Below are 14,920 nucleotides of genomic sequence, written 5' to 3' on the forward strand. Positions count from 1 at the left end.
ATCAAAATGCTGCAGGGCTGCCTGCTGATCTGGGATTCCAGAGCTATTAATAGCCTGGGGTTGGCTGTCGGGCTGGCTCTTGAGCTGCTGTTAGACACACGAGTACCTTTGATAGGAGAGTAGCTGTAGATGGCAGGGGCGGATGCAGTCTGGAAGGCACATTCCTGTCATTCACTGGCAACCAGTGCCCCGGCTCTGCCGTGTCTTTAGAAGCTTGCAGATTAACCCAGAATGGGTTGGCTTTCCTAATCTGGGACCTTTCCGAAGCAGGCAGGTCTTGTGCTTCCGCCTCCATCGCTCTCCCTGGGAAATGGGGATAATGATGCTAACCCACCAATGTAAGAGGCTTAAAGCTGGGAGATGAAAACACCTCACAGAGCAAATACAAAGCCCGTTAGGCGTGTTTTTATTGTCAGCAAGCTGCGGCCAGCTGCCCACATGGAGCCAGTCTAGAGGGGTGGAAACGCTAGTGCGGCAATGTTGCGCATGATGTGTATCTTTGGGGATACTTTCTACATCACAGAGTATCATACAGAGCAGCTGCACCGCCCTCCCCCTCTCTGATCTGCACACTGCAAAACCCATTCCCGCCTCTGAGCAGACGAAGTGCCAGTGCGAAGTGCCAGGCTGCCAAGATTTTGTGATATTGAAATGCTCATATGTATTCCTTATACTTTGAAATGCTGCTATAAACCATTTCACTACACTTCTCGGAGCAATTGACTCAGTATGTTGTGTAGAGTCGTGACCTTGCTTTTTCAGTTATGCTTACTTAGTACCTTGCTGTGAATCTTCTGGTCAGTGGTGCTAATTCGGGAGGCTCTGATGTACCAGCACCTGACCCTACAGGGGGCTGAGTTTGGAAGTCTTTGGAGCTGAGTGGCCTTACTCCAAATGAGAGGTGAGGGCATTCAGCGTTTTTCTAAAGGTTCTCAGTATGTTGAAGGACTGGCTACTATAGTAGCAGCTGGCTGGCTGGCCAAGAGATTGTGAGCCTACAAAACCCGAAAACACAGACCTACAAAACCCTCTGCAGGCCTCCGATCACAACTACCACCCAGCAGTTCATTGAGTGAGGGGAGAAGGATTCCAGTGGTGCTCTAGCTGGCAAAAGGCCCCACACATAATGTTCCATATTTGCGGGGAAGTTCTGCTTAAGCCAGAAAAAGTCATGTAAAGTAGTGTGATCAAGAGGGATCCTTGACCACGCTGTGATCGTGGTCTCTGCTTCGTCGCTGGATGCCTGAGCCCTGCCTCTCTGCTTGTGCCTGGGCTCCTTATCCCAGACTGCCTTCCGTTCCCAGTTCCTCACTCCGTGTCCCTATTTCTGAAGCCTACCGCTGACTCCGTCACCAACTCTGACCTTTGGTTTGGCTCTTGAGTCTCACCCTCGCTTCGATTCCAAGCTCCTGACTAACCATAACTGCCCTCCATCTTGATCCCTACAACCTGCCCCAGGTTAGGGCAGATAGGGGCACATGCATTGATCTCACAAAGAGGCAGGGTCTTCATTACACTTTGCCAACATTTTATGGCCTGTTTGATCACTGGGGTCCCTTCTGAATTAATGGACTGCAACTCTTGGCAGGCACTCATTGTGCTTGATGCAACCAAGGACGTTTTCTTGTACTCTCCATCATCAGTTCTCCCCAAACTGTGCTCAGGCCCGAGACCACTGAGGACTCTGCCCATGACAAGTTCCACACCTGAGATGCCGACCTTTGTGCATGGACCTCTCTGCCCTTTGATCTAAAAGGCAGCGGGCTCTCAGCTAAGACTAGAGAGAAGACTAATTCTTTCCCACCATAGCTGCGTCTACACGGGGATGGTATATTGAAATAGCTTATTTCGATGTAGCGAAATCAAAATAAGCTATTTCGATGAATAGCGTCTACACGTCCTCCAGGGCTGGTGCCGTCGACGTTCAGCGTCGACGTTGGGCAGCACTACATCGAAGTAGGTGCTGCAGGGGAGCGTCTACACACCAAAGCGGCCCACATCGAAATAAGAGTGCCAGGAACAGCTGCAGACAGGGTCACAGGGCGGCCTAGCACTTCCAGGGCAACAGCAAGCCGCTCCCGAAAAGGGCCTCTCCCAGGAACACTTGCACTAAACAGCACAAGATCCACAGAGCTGCCAACTGGTTGCAGACCATGTGCATGCAGCATGGATCCCCAGCTGCAGCAGCAGCAGCCAGAAGCCCTGGGCTAAGGGCTGCTGCACACGGTGAACATAGAGCCCCGCAGGGGCTGGAGAGAGAGCGTCTCTCAACCCCTCAGCTGATGGCCGCCATGGCGGACCCCGCTATTTCGATGTTACGGAACGCGGATCGTCTACACGTGCCCTACTTCGACGTTCAACGTCGCAGTAGGGCGTTATTCCCATCTCCTGTTGGGGATAGTGACTTCGACGTCTCGCCGCCTTACGTCGATTTCAACTTCGAAGTGGCCGGCACGTGTAGATGCGGCTTATAGGTGCAGCTACAGAGAACAGTGACCCACAGCCAGGAGGTGTGTGGGTCACAACTTCACTGAGTTGATGATGATTTATACAAACTGAGGGTCCCTTATTGACCAGACCTACTGAGAGAATCTTGATGTTACCCAAACAAAAATCACTACATGCCTCTGGCTGCTTTATGTCCTCTTGTTCCCATTGCACAGGGCTGCCCAGGAGGCTGCGGTCCACCAGTCTGCTGTGGAGAGGAAGCACTCAAGATGCCCTTGCACTCCTGAAGGATGATGTGCTGGTAGCTGACCCAGGAACCAGGTCAGGTGTATGCGCGACTTCCAGTTCTCTTGGCCACTACAGCAAGGCTTAGCTGCTCTGTGAGTCAGAACCAGAGCTGCAAGAGTAACCCACACACCTGGGCATGTGTCACTGTGCCATGCTGTGGTGCCTAGACCACTTACACAGAGGAAGACTGGGCCTCCTCTGCAGCCTTAGCTAGGAGCCAGCAGCCTTTTAGCTCAAACTTTAGAGGCACTTGCACTTAGCTCCTGAGGTCCCAGGTTTGAGGCTGTCTATAGGCAGCTCCTTCTTGTTCCTGTCCTTGCAATCCTTACTCCTCTTTAACACCCGCACACAGCTCTGTCCTGTTACAGTACCGGCCTTGAAATCCTCACACCCATCATTCACTCATGCAACATTACCTACAGAGCAAGAAGACAAAGGGAACGGTCTGGAAGTCAGCCTTATCGACTAGCAGTAGCCTAGTCAGCAGGGATGCAAAGCCATCCTCTCACATTAACCCCATGTCCCATGGCTGCTTTGTGTCTGGGGCTACAGCTACACTCACACACACTTACAGTTTGCGCAAAGCAACTTGTCAGCCAAACGGTGCCAACGTGAGAAATAAGCGGCTATTTCACCACAAGGGTTAGCGGAAATGGAATACCGCGCCTGAAATAGCCCCAGGGTGTTTAGCCCCAGAGTTGCTATTTCAGGATACATTTGTATCCTGAAATAGCAACAACAGTGCAGCCGTATCCTGGGAGAGAAAGAACAGGACTCAATTTACATCTGCAGTGGAGAAGGCACAGGCTGAGGTCTTGGTGATGCAATCCAAGTAAAAATTCAGTTCTCGGCTTAAGAAAAGGCATGAAAATCAACACATTGTTAATAAGATCTATAAAGATCCATTGCAATAAAACACTCGGTTATGAGCCTGTTTTCTAAGCTAAGCTTCCAAATTCAGGCACTTAAACAGTTGGCAAAATTCAAGTTGCCCAATAACAGAGACCTCATTAATCTAGGAGACAAATGGAGAACAGAAGCCAATGGCTGGAAATTGACAGTAAACACAATTCAAACAAACTTGGCCGATTGCTACTGAGGGTAATTAATCATTGGAAAAACTCGCCTTGGGCTTGGCAGGCTCTGCCTCACATGGACAGCACAGACACCTGGTTTTGAATGACCTGCTTAACTCCACCTGAAGTTATGGGATTGGCTCAGGACACTCTGAGGGAAACCCTGGCCAGGCAGAGTAGAGCCCTGTGCAGATAAAAAAAAATGTGGACTTGCATCCGATCCACACCCGCCAGGCTGCACCGTTCTTCCGATCCGTGATCCGCTAGCCGGGTTTTACCTTCATCCACCTCTGCACCCACAGCCGCAGGCCATTTGGAGAGGTGGGAGGGGAGCACGGATGAGCAAGAGGGGACAGGGTCTCCCCCCGAGACCGGCAGCTCTGGAGTCAGGGTACGAGGCAGCATTGGCCTCAGGGTGATGGTCCCCAGCGGGGAGAAGGGAATGGATCATGTGCTGCTGCCAGGTGCTCATGAATGGTGGCACTCACCAGCAGCAGCAGCAGCAGCAGCCACATTCACGGGTGCTCCAGTCCCCTGGCAGTCAGTGGGCCCTGCTACTCACGAACCAGCTGTGCCCTGGGCACTGCCCCTGCTTCTCCCACAGCTCCAGCTCTGACCCCCAGAGCCAGGCCTTCCCCTCTCAGGGTGGGGCAGCTCATAGATGCCCCTGCTCCTCTTCTGGAAATCAGAAGCCTCCCCCGTGCATGGTCCCAGCAGCACCAGCCGGCAGTGCCAGAGCAGCAGTGTGGGGTGGGTGGGGTGGACGGCGGGCAGGGGCTCCAGCAGGTCAGTGCTCATGAGGCCAGGGGGGCCCAGGAGAGTGGGTCATTTGGCATGAGCAAGGGGAGCCTGTTACGCCCTTTCCTGACCAGCAGCAGAGGGCCTTCCTGGCACCCCCCTTCCACCCAGCAACTAGGGAGAACCCTGTGGAGATATCCACATCTGCTCCATGCTCTGTAAAAACGGTCCATGGATGTGACGCCAATACCTGCAGAGCTGCAGGGCTCTATACATGAGCATAACGGTCCCTTATGGCCTGCAGATCCGTCTCTATTTCTCTCATCACAGCGGTACCTGCATGTTTGTTTCCAGCCACCAGGCCCGGCTCTCCGTGTTCTGCGCTGTTATTTAGCTTCAATTTACCCCTATATGTCTTGTGAACCTAGAAAGCAGCAGCAGTGTCACGATGCTGCTAGCCAGTACTAACCTCATGTGACCTGGCAGATTCTCTCATTCAGCACCGGTCAGGTCCAGAGGGTGCCAGGCTAGAGAAGTTCAGCCTGCAGGGAGCAAGGCATGCCCGTGTGTGTTGTTCCCAAAGCGTGAACTCGTTTGTTCTGTCTATGGACAGTATTCAAGCTTAAGACTTGTAGCTTATGGACTTACAAGACTCAAGCACTTATGCTTCCTTAAGGACTTAATATTGCTGTGCTGCAGCCCTGGGGACTCAATGCAAGTGAAGTGCTTTTGCCACCTGAAGGTGGTTTAAGTGCTTCTGCCAGGTGAAGTCTGCAAAGCAGCTCAGCTGGGACTTTTATGGCCTACTCCTGAGAAGCCTGGTGCGCTTCCACATGTGCGCGCCTTCAGCCCCGTCTGCCCTGTAACCAAACCAAACCAGACAAAGGCAAATGAAGTGCAGAAAATTCCACTCACTGTCTGCGAACAACTCAAATGAGCAAGGTAGTAAAGGCAGAATTCACTGTTCTTGCAGTGATCTCTCTTGGCATGTCCTGGGTGTGGTATTTCCAGCCTCTGTTGCTAAATATGGACTGTTATATCTACAGGTCATGCACCAAGATTTATTTTTCTACAAGACTTGAGCTAGGATTTTTTTGGGGGGCAGAGGGGCAGTTCTCTGGCTTGTGTCATACAGGAGGCCAGACTAGATAATCTCAAAGGTCCTTTCTGGCCTTGGACTCTGATTATTTAAATCAGCATTGCCAATTTAATGCTGCTGGAGGAATCCTCCTGTCTACATTTCCTGAATTACCAGCAAATCTGCTGTTCCTCTTTCTTTCTTCCTCTGGAGTGACTGGACAGTGAGGACCCATCTCAGGGCTGACTGTTAAAACCAGGGCAGACCCCTAAACTGATGGCAAGATTTAGAATTAGATTTCATCAGCCTACTACAATTGTCTTATAATGGAGTTACAGGCAGTTGCCTCCTCCACTCCAGGCTGTCTTGCCACCCAGATGCTGGGCTATATGATAAATGGTCACACCAAAAATCACCAAATAGCTGGGTTGCCCCCAGTCCCAAGAGACCGGTCACTTGCCCCAGTCAATTTGTACCTTATATCTTCCTTAGCCAATTCTAAACTAAAATAAGTAAATGTTTATTCATTTTAAAAAGGGGGAATGAGAGTTACAGAGAGGTTAAAGTGTGTGAAAACTTATGTACAGGTGAGTCAGTCTAGAGTTTCAAAAGTAGCAGAGATGTAGCAATCTGCCAGTTTCCCAAAAAGGTTTCAGGGCTATGCAGCCTAACTCTGGGGATCCCCATCTTCCCATTCAGTTCTTCTGCACTGCGGGAATCCACACATCCCAGAGGTGAAGGGTTTTCCCGTTTGTCCATATTTATAGCTGCTTCTCATAGAAAGCTGAGAGGAGCAGTTCCCACCAGGTTCCTTCTTCATGGGATAAAGAGAGGGGGGACATAGTTAACAAAGGTACGTCTATGCTTACTAGGAGATCGACCCAGTCAGGGTTTGATTTTGCACACCTAGTGAGGAGGCAGGAAATTGAAATTTCAGGGCTTGACGGTCGAACCTGGTACTCCTGAGTATCACGAGGAATAAGGGAGGTTGAAAGGAGAGTGTCTGTGAGGACGGCCAGAAAAATCGACCTAGGATACGTCGATTCCAGCTACGCAATTGTCATAGCTGGAACTGCATATCGAGGATCAACTTTCAGGTTTAGTGTAGACCTGGCCAAAGTCTTTGATCCTTGATCTCCCGCAGTGACTCATCTGTGCTTAATGAACAGGATTTTGTAAGAGGCCATCATTTGCATTAGACGAGGCTTCTTTCTCATTTGATGGATTACTTAGGGGAAGTCTGTGCTAGAGCAATAAATTGAATGCAGATACTCAATTCTAGCTAAGCAATTGCTTAGCTAGAATCGATGTATCAGAATCGACTTACTTCCCTAGTGAAGTCCAAGCCTCTGTAGTGTCACATCGAAGTCCCTTACTCAGCAAGACAGCGGGGAGTACAGGAGTTGATGGCCAAGCCCAGAGAGGTCAATTTTGCCACATCTTCACCAGACACACTAAATTGAACTCTGGAAGATCAACCACAGCACATTGATCTTCTGGTAAGTATAGACAAACCCTTAGTGAAAGGGGCATGTAGTACATACAGTTTGCTGTAACAGTATAACCTGAGGAACAATGCATGCCACATCCTACGTATATTGTCTAAAACACTAAAAACATTCTAATCAACTTAACATCCAATAGCTATGTTGGTGATGCTAACAAACCAGATAAGCAACACTGGTTTCCAGACTGGCTGTTATGAGAGTTCAGTGAGGTCTCATGACTTGGCATGAGCGGGCACCTGCTCTGTCAGACTCACAGTTTCAACCCTTTTCTGAATATGACACTGAGACGCATTTCTTTCTCATTTCAGGTGCCATTACAGTAATTTGGCCTTCTCTCTGCTGGCCCACGTGTTGGCAGATCATGCTGCCGAAGGCAAGTACCAGCAGTGGGTCTCAGAGAACATCCTGGACCGCTTGGGCATGGAGGACACTGGCTTTGATATCACGCCACCGATCCGTTCCCAAATGGCTGTCGGGGTCTACAGCAGTGGGCAGGCTGCTGCCCTTTATGATTTGGGCTGGTACAGACCCTCTGGCCAGATGTACTCCACAGCTGCCGACCTTGCCAAGCTGGCGATGGTCTTCCTGGGCACCTACCACCGGCGTCTTCTGGAGCCTGACACAGTGAAGACAATGCTGACACCTCTTTTTAAGTGTTCCACTGAATACTTTGCCAACAAGACTGGCACCCCCTGGGAGATCAATGAGCAGCTGGGCTACGATATTATCAGGAAAGATGGGGATCTTGATGGCTACTCAGCCACCTTCTCCCTTGTCCCCAAGCTCCGCTTAAGCTTCATAGTGCTAATGGCAGGGCCTAGGCCCCAAGGGGGAGATATCGTGACTCAGACATATGAATACCTTATCCCAGCCATGGAGACAGCATTCCGGGAGGCAGAGAAGAGCCTGAACCCTCCTCCAAATCCAGCCCCTTATGTTGGCTATTATACTTACGCAAACCTGACCTTCTATGAGATTAAAGTTGGTCCCATTGGCGTACTTCTCATGCAGCAGTTTGGACCCCATATTGAAGAGCTGATCCCTGAGAACTACCGGACAATCCAGCTCCACCACCTGGAAGACCGAGTCTTCCAGGTGGTTTTTGACAAGGAGTTCCCCTGCATTCTGCGCCTGGGCTCTGCCTCAGTCTCACTGGAGACCCAGGATGGCCAGCTCTTTAATTTCTATCCTTTTGACCGCAAGGGTTTATCTCCCGGCTTTGATGCCCCTGGACTAAACACATACAACGTGGTGCGTATACATCACAAGCCAGTGTTCTACAGCTAACTGCCCTCACTCCTGCATGCCCATGTGTGGAAGTCGGCATCTGTTTTGTGTTTCCTTGATTCTTCTGTCTCCATGGCTTTGGGGATGCAGCTTAAAAGCGAAAGATATCAACAAACTGACTCTTTCATCCAACAAAAACTTGCTTCTGAAATGACTGCGATGGGTCATGTCCCTGGAGCTCTACAGACCTGTGCTGGTTGGGGTGGGGGAAAGGGGAGCCTGTAGAAGCTAAATGTTGGATATGTTGGATTCAGTTGGATATCCAGGATAAGGAGTCCACTGCATAATCTCTAGCACTTAAATCTTTCAGTGCTAAAGGGGCCCATTTGATCACCACCACAAAGCATGGCTGGCTTCAGTGGGCCCCTGGGAATCTCCCATGTTTCAGAGTCTATCTGATAACCAAGGATTTTTCAAGCCGCTATCAGCAGCAGCAGCCCAGCTACTCTGATCAAACTGCCTTGCCCTCTGACGCTAAGCATAAGCTATGCCCTAGACCACCTTGGAACATCTAAGAGATTGAGGTCCACCTCTTCCATGGGGCTCAGGGGGGTAGCGTGAGAAACTTGTATCTATATGAGTGATAGGGAGCAGTATCAAAACAAAAAGCAGTCAAGTAGCACTTTAAAGACTAGCAAAATAGTTTATTAGGTGAGCTTTCGCAGTATGCTTTCCATGCGAGCCATGTGAGGTTTCTACTGCAGTTATGCATTAACATTGGAAATCACAGCATTTGGATACAGAAGATGAGGTTGATACATGCTGAAGTATGACAGTGACAAACTGAGTGCCGAGATAGGTAGATGCATGCCAAGTGTATGTTGGTATGGGAGGGTGTGTGTGCACTAGTAGAAGGTTGGTGCTGGGACTGTATGCCTCTCACTATGGTTAGGTAGCTGTCTGTGTGTAAGGTTGTGAGTAGCCATTCAGGAATGTCTGTACTAGTTGTGGGCATTGGTGTGTGTATGTACCTCGCTGTGGGAAATGTAGTTGTGAGTATTCTATGTTTTGACCTATGTTGTGGCTCAGATCCAAGTACAGAGCTCTGTGTGCTCATGATGAGCAGAGACTGGGGTGTGTCAGGCCAGTGGCTCCAAGGGGCTCTAACCTTTCCCCGTTTCCATGTGTGGCAGATAGAATTAGCTGTAACACAGACTGAGGCACATGATAAGCACTAGACTGCGGCTTGAGCCCTTTAAATTAGGGTTCCCTTGTAAAGCCCTGGATGCATTTTCCTCCCTGCTTGTACCCACCTAGCAGCCTTGGCAGAGACATCAGATGACACACAATAAGCCTCCATGTTTGGTAATTTGCTTTATCCCCCTCCTAGGGGGAGCTGGCAGTGATGGGAAAACATCTCCTCAGCAATGGCCACAGAGACTATAGGAACATGGCCATCAGCAGAGCAAGGAGCCCATCTGGCAGAGCCCTTTGGCTTGCTTTGTCTTAGCACAGCATCACTGCTTACAGCCCTGCCTGAAGCCTGTGTTCAAACCGACCAGAGGGCTGCAGCTAGCTAAATGTTATCATTGCAATTAATCAGCCTCACAGCCAAGAGATGGTTCAGACTATGGGCTGGATAGCCCTGAACTTTCAGTCTCTGTTTGTGGTGCAGGGTTTCAATTCAGTGATTTTTCATCACCGCAGCTTCTCTTGCACCAACCTGGGCTCCTGCGGCTGGTTAATTTCCTCCCCTTGGTTATATGCTCTTGTTGGCAGCCACCAGTCATTGCAAGGTGCTCTGCAGCTGTTCATTCTTGCAGGATTTAGGCGAGTTTTGCTCATCCTAGGAGTTGCCAGAGCTGGAAGATGGAGTTCTTGCCTTTTCCCTCTCCTTTCCATCCTGCCCTCCTTTAAATTCACTGGGAAAAAAGGGATCCGAACAGAGCCTAGAAGTTTGTGATTTACCCCTCCTCCCCTGCTCATGCCCATTCTCCTCCATCTACACCCACCATTAAACCTAGGATATAATGTAAGGACTGCCTTGCTGCTCTTTCAGATCTCTGCAATAACAGCTGCTGCTGCATTGTAGTCTTGGTCCTATTGCTGTTCTCTGTAGGTGATCACAGCTCACACCTTGTGCATCTCCAGATGTTTAAACTGTGCAATTACATTAATATTAACCCCTGCTTCCCTTGTGACTGGGTCTGAGAGTGGTAGTGCGTGGAACACATGGGTGCAGATGGTGTGACTATTGGACTGAGATTTTGTGTGTACACAGTTGACTGGACGAGGAGAAAGTGATGAGGAACAGTCAATATATATTCACCCAGGGCAAGTCATGCCTGACCAACCTGATTGCCTTCTATGATGCCATAACAGGCTCTGTGGATATGGGAAACGGGGTGGACGTGATATACCTTGACTTCAGCAAAGCCTTTGCTAGGGTCCTCCACAGTGTTCTTACCAGGAAGTTAAGGAAGTATGGATTAAATAAATGGATTGTCAGGTGGACAGAAGGCTGGCTAGATCATCCGGCTCAGTGGGTAGTCAACGAGTTGATATCTGGCTGGCGGTCAGTATCAACTAGAGTGTCCCCACAGATCGGTTTGGGGGCTGGTTTTATTCAGCATCTTTCTCGATAACCAGGCTGAGGGGATGAGTTGCACCTCTTGCAAGGTCTCAGATGAAACTAAGGCTGCTTCTACACTCCCACTCTCCCAGCTGCAGTGGCATGGGAATGAGGCACTTTGAAGCAGGCTAATGAGGCGCCAATGTGCATATTCAGCACCTCATTAGCATAATGGCAACTGTGCGAATTTCAAAGTGCAGACTTGGAATTGCAGATTGACAGTGTAGATGGGGGGCAGCTTCGAAATAAGCCCCCCACTTCAACATTCCCTTACTCTGATCTACCTTTGTGGGAGTAAGGGAATGTCGAAGTGGGGGGCTTATTTCGAATCTGCCCCCATCTACACTGTCAATCTGCAATTCGAAGTCTGCACTTCAAAATGCACGTGGCTGCCATTATGCTAATGAGGCACTGAATATTCACGTTAGCACCTCATTAGCCTGCTTCAAATTGCCTTGTTACCATGCCACCTCCTCCCGGAGAGTTAGAGTGTAGAAGCAGCCTAAGCTTGGGGGGGAGGTAGATATGCTGGAGGAAAGGGATAGGGTCCAGTATTATCTAGACAATTGAAGGAATGGGCCAAACGTAACCTGATGAGGTTCAACCAGGACAAATGCAGAGTCCTGTGTTTGGGACAGAAGAATCCCAAGTATTCTTACAGGCTGGGGACCAATTGGCTAAGCAGCAGTTTGGCAGAAAAGGACCTCGGGACAACGATAGGTGAGAAGTTGGATACGAGCCAACAATGTGCCCTTGTAGCCAAGAAGACTAACAGCGTATCAGGGTGCATTAGTAGGAGCACTGCCAGCAGATATGGGGAAATGATTATTCCCCATTATTGGGCACTGGTGAGGTCACATCTAAAGTATTGCCTCCAATTCTGGGTCTCCCAGTGCAGAAAGGGTGTGGTGGCATTGGAGAGAGTCCAATGGAGGTCAAGAAAAATGATTAGGAAGCTGGGAGACATGACTTACGAGGAGAGGCTGAGGGATTTGGGCTTATTTAGTCTACAGAAGAGAAGAGGAAGGGGGGATTTGAGAGTAACTTTCAACTACCTGAAGGGGTATTGCAAAGAGGATGGAGAGAGGCTTGTTCTCAGTGATGGCAGATGACAGAACAAAGCACAATGGTTTTGAGTTGCAGTGTGAGAGGTCGAGGTTGGATATTAAGAAAAGCTATTTCACTTGGAAGCTGGTGAAGCTTTGGAATGAGTTACCTGCGGAGGTGGTAGAATCTCCATCCCTGAGGTTTTTAAATCCCCGTTTGACAAAGTCCTGGCTGGGATGAGTTAGTTGGGATTGGTCCTGCTTTGGGCAGGAGTTGACTCAGTGACGTCCTGAGGTCTCATCAAGCCCTAGGATTCTAAGTCCACAGTGCTCCTCTAGACATCTACTGCAAAACGCAGCTTTCAGGATTTCAAGCTCGTGACTTCTGCTGACCTTAAACTAGATTAGCTGGCTGATTCTGTGGTCTCTCTGGTCCTAGTGTACAAGGGGTTAATTCTTACTCACCTTCCATTTCTTTTTGCACTGGTACCAGAGGAAGGGCTCGGTGTACTTGGGTTGCTTAGGAGAGGGGGTGGGATGCTTTTGAGGAAATGGGGCTCTTCATCCAGAGGCCAAACACCAAGGCTGAATCCCCCAGCCATTGTGTCAAAATGTGTTACTTTCCTGATAACACTGACCCCAAGGGGAGACCATTGTAGACTGTGACCACTTCCTTCTACTGAGTGTCTCCTCTAGCTTATGTACTTGTACTACCTGAACTCATGCTCCTGTTGACACCTTAGGACCCAGTAATTTTATGGAACCCTGTCCTGTGTATGCTACAGCTTTTTTTTTCTAAATATTTTTTAAAACAGTATTCAGAGTCTGTTTTACCATAACCTTAATTTTACATTAACAGAGAGTTTCTCGTGTGAGTGTGTGGAGCAGGTGGGGCTATCAAAGGAGCTGGATTTATGGAACCTGATGTGCTGTCATTCCCACTGGTGTAAATAGTGACTCTCTGTTGATGTCAGTAGTGAAACACTGTAAAAAAACTGGTGAAAGTCAGAGAGAGCTTCTAACTCAGATCCTTTTTCACTAGGGGAGCGAAACATCCCTGGGACTGACCCTTTCCAAAAGGGAGAAGGACCTGATCCCTTGATTTCCCTCAGACATTCTGTCTGCATCTGATTGACCTTAGCACACTACTAAAAATAGAAATGGAAAATCCACCACCTGTAGGACACTTCAGGCTCCTTCGCATTTATTTCTTTTTCCCACGGAATTCCAGCAGCGCCTGTATCTGATTGCACAGAGATCAATGTGTCTAGACCAAAGCTGGTAAACCAAGGGTGGAAGGTGTGGTGAGTGCCAGCCCTGAATAAATCAGAACTGAAGAAGGATAATGTGTTGTCTCTGTAGTCCATGTTTGCCTGGTGCCTTTCCACAGCTCATGAACACCAGCGTGAAACTTTGATACCAGCTGGACCTAATCCTTAGGGATGTATTTTGTCTTACTGTAGGGGATTCTTGATGGTTTTGTCCATGTGTCACACAATGTATACTCATCTGTAAATGATCTGTGTCCCTTGCAAGTGGACTTAATTTGACTAGACTTAAACCCGTGTACTCTGAGGGGAGCTTAGGTCGTTTACAGGTCTCCTCCACTTCACTCTGTCTCAAGACAAAACTTCTCGCTGGCTCCAGGAGTACCACAGAATTGTAAGAGATTAAAAGATGCCCAAAGGCTAAATGCTAAACTACATTTTTAAATGTGGTTATGTCAGTTTGACCTTGTTCTCACTAGATGGCCAAACAACTGTGAAAGCCACTGGAAATGAGGGGGGAGGCACATCTGTTAAAATACAATTCTTCAAGTGAGCTGGAGCCCTCAGACTTGATCCAGCTTTTGTTGATACCAACTGAAAGACTCTTTGCCTCTGATAGGAGGCAGGTAGGCCCCCAGCGACCTCTGCTTCCATCTGTGGAAAGGCTTGTGAGCACTCACATGCCACCGTTTTTAAGATCCCTTCACAAACATTGCTGTTTGCTCCAGAATCTCAGCTTTCATTTTAAATACCGTTCTCACCTTCTTATTGGCCAGGTCAGAAACTGACTCCAGCCAAACAATAGCGGCAGGGCTATGAATTCTACTCAACTCCACACACCACAGCAAGGCATGAATTTCAGAGTTTGGTTGGGGCCATGTATTCTGGGTTTTTCAAAAACTTTTTGGGTGTGTCTACACTTGCATTCCTCTTTCGAAAGAGGCATGCAAATGAGGTGAATTGAAAATGCAAATGAGGTGTAAATTTGCATATTCCACACCTTATTTGCATATTCTAATTTCAAAAGAGCTTCTTTTGAAAGAAGAAAGCTAGTGTAGACTCTGCTCTTTTGAAAGTAAACCCCACCTTCAAAAGAATCCTTCTTTCGTTTGTTTAATGGGAAGAAGGATTCTTTCGAAGATGGTTTTACTTTCGAAAGAGCAGCGTCTACACTGGCTTTCTTCTTTCGAAAGAAGCTCTTTCGAAATCAGAATATGCAAATGAGGTGCCGAATACACAAATTTACACCTCATTTGCATTTCGATTCACCTTATTTGCATACTTCTTTCGAAAGAGGAATGCAAGTGTAGACACACCCTTTGTTTATAAACATCTGTGATAGTGACAGATGCTTCCTGGGGAAAATCATATATTCAATAAGAAGAGCCATCAGTTTAAGAAGAGATACAAACAACCAGGACATCATATACCAATTATGTCAGTGGGTCACATTCTACTCTCAGGTGCACTAGAGTACTCCTTTGCATCGCAGAGCAGAATTTGACCAGGGAGTTGTAATGTTTTTCACTCACTGAATACCTCATGTAGTACACTATTTGTAGAGAAAAGAATGCTCTAACAAGCTGCATTAACTACAGGGGAAGGAGCAGC

The 14,920-nt window shown here is 48.5% G+C and overlaps 1 protein-coding gene across 1 annotated transcript in view; it reads left to right on the plus strand.

Moving 5' to 3' along the window:
• Window positions 1-10,598, plus strand: part of LACTBL1 (lactamase beta like 1) — a 35,990-nt gene extending 25,392 nt beyond the window's left edge. The window contains exons 6-7 of the mRNA XM_074975637.1: window positions 2,664-2,769; window positions 7,445-10,598. Coding sequence (XP_074831738.1) covers window positions 2,664-2,769; window positions 7,445-8,423 — 1,085 coding nt within the window. The 3' untranslated portion in view covers window positions 8,424-10,598. The remainder of the gene's footprint in view (window positions 1-2,663; window positions 2,770-7,444) is intronic.
• Window positions 10,599-14,920: the final 4,322 nt, after the last annotated feature.

The sequence above is a fragment of the Carettochelys insculpta genome, chromosome 23, assembly GCF_033958435.1.
Source record: "Carettochelys insculpta isolate YL-2023 chromosome 23, ASM3395843v1, whole genome shotgun sequence".
NCBI classification, from domain to species: Eukaryota; Metazoa; Chordata; order Testudines; family Carettochelyidae; genus Carettochelys; species Carettochelys insculpta.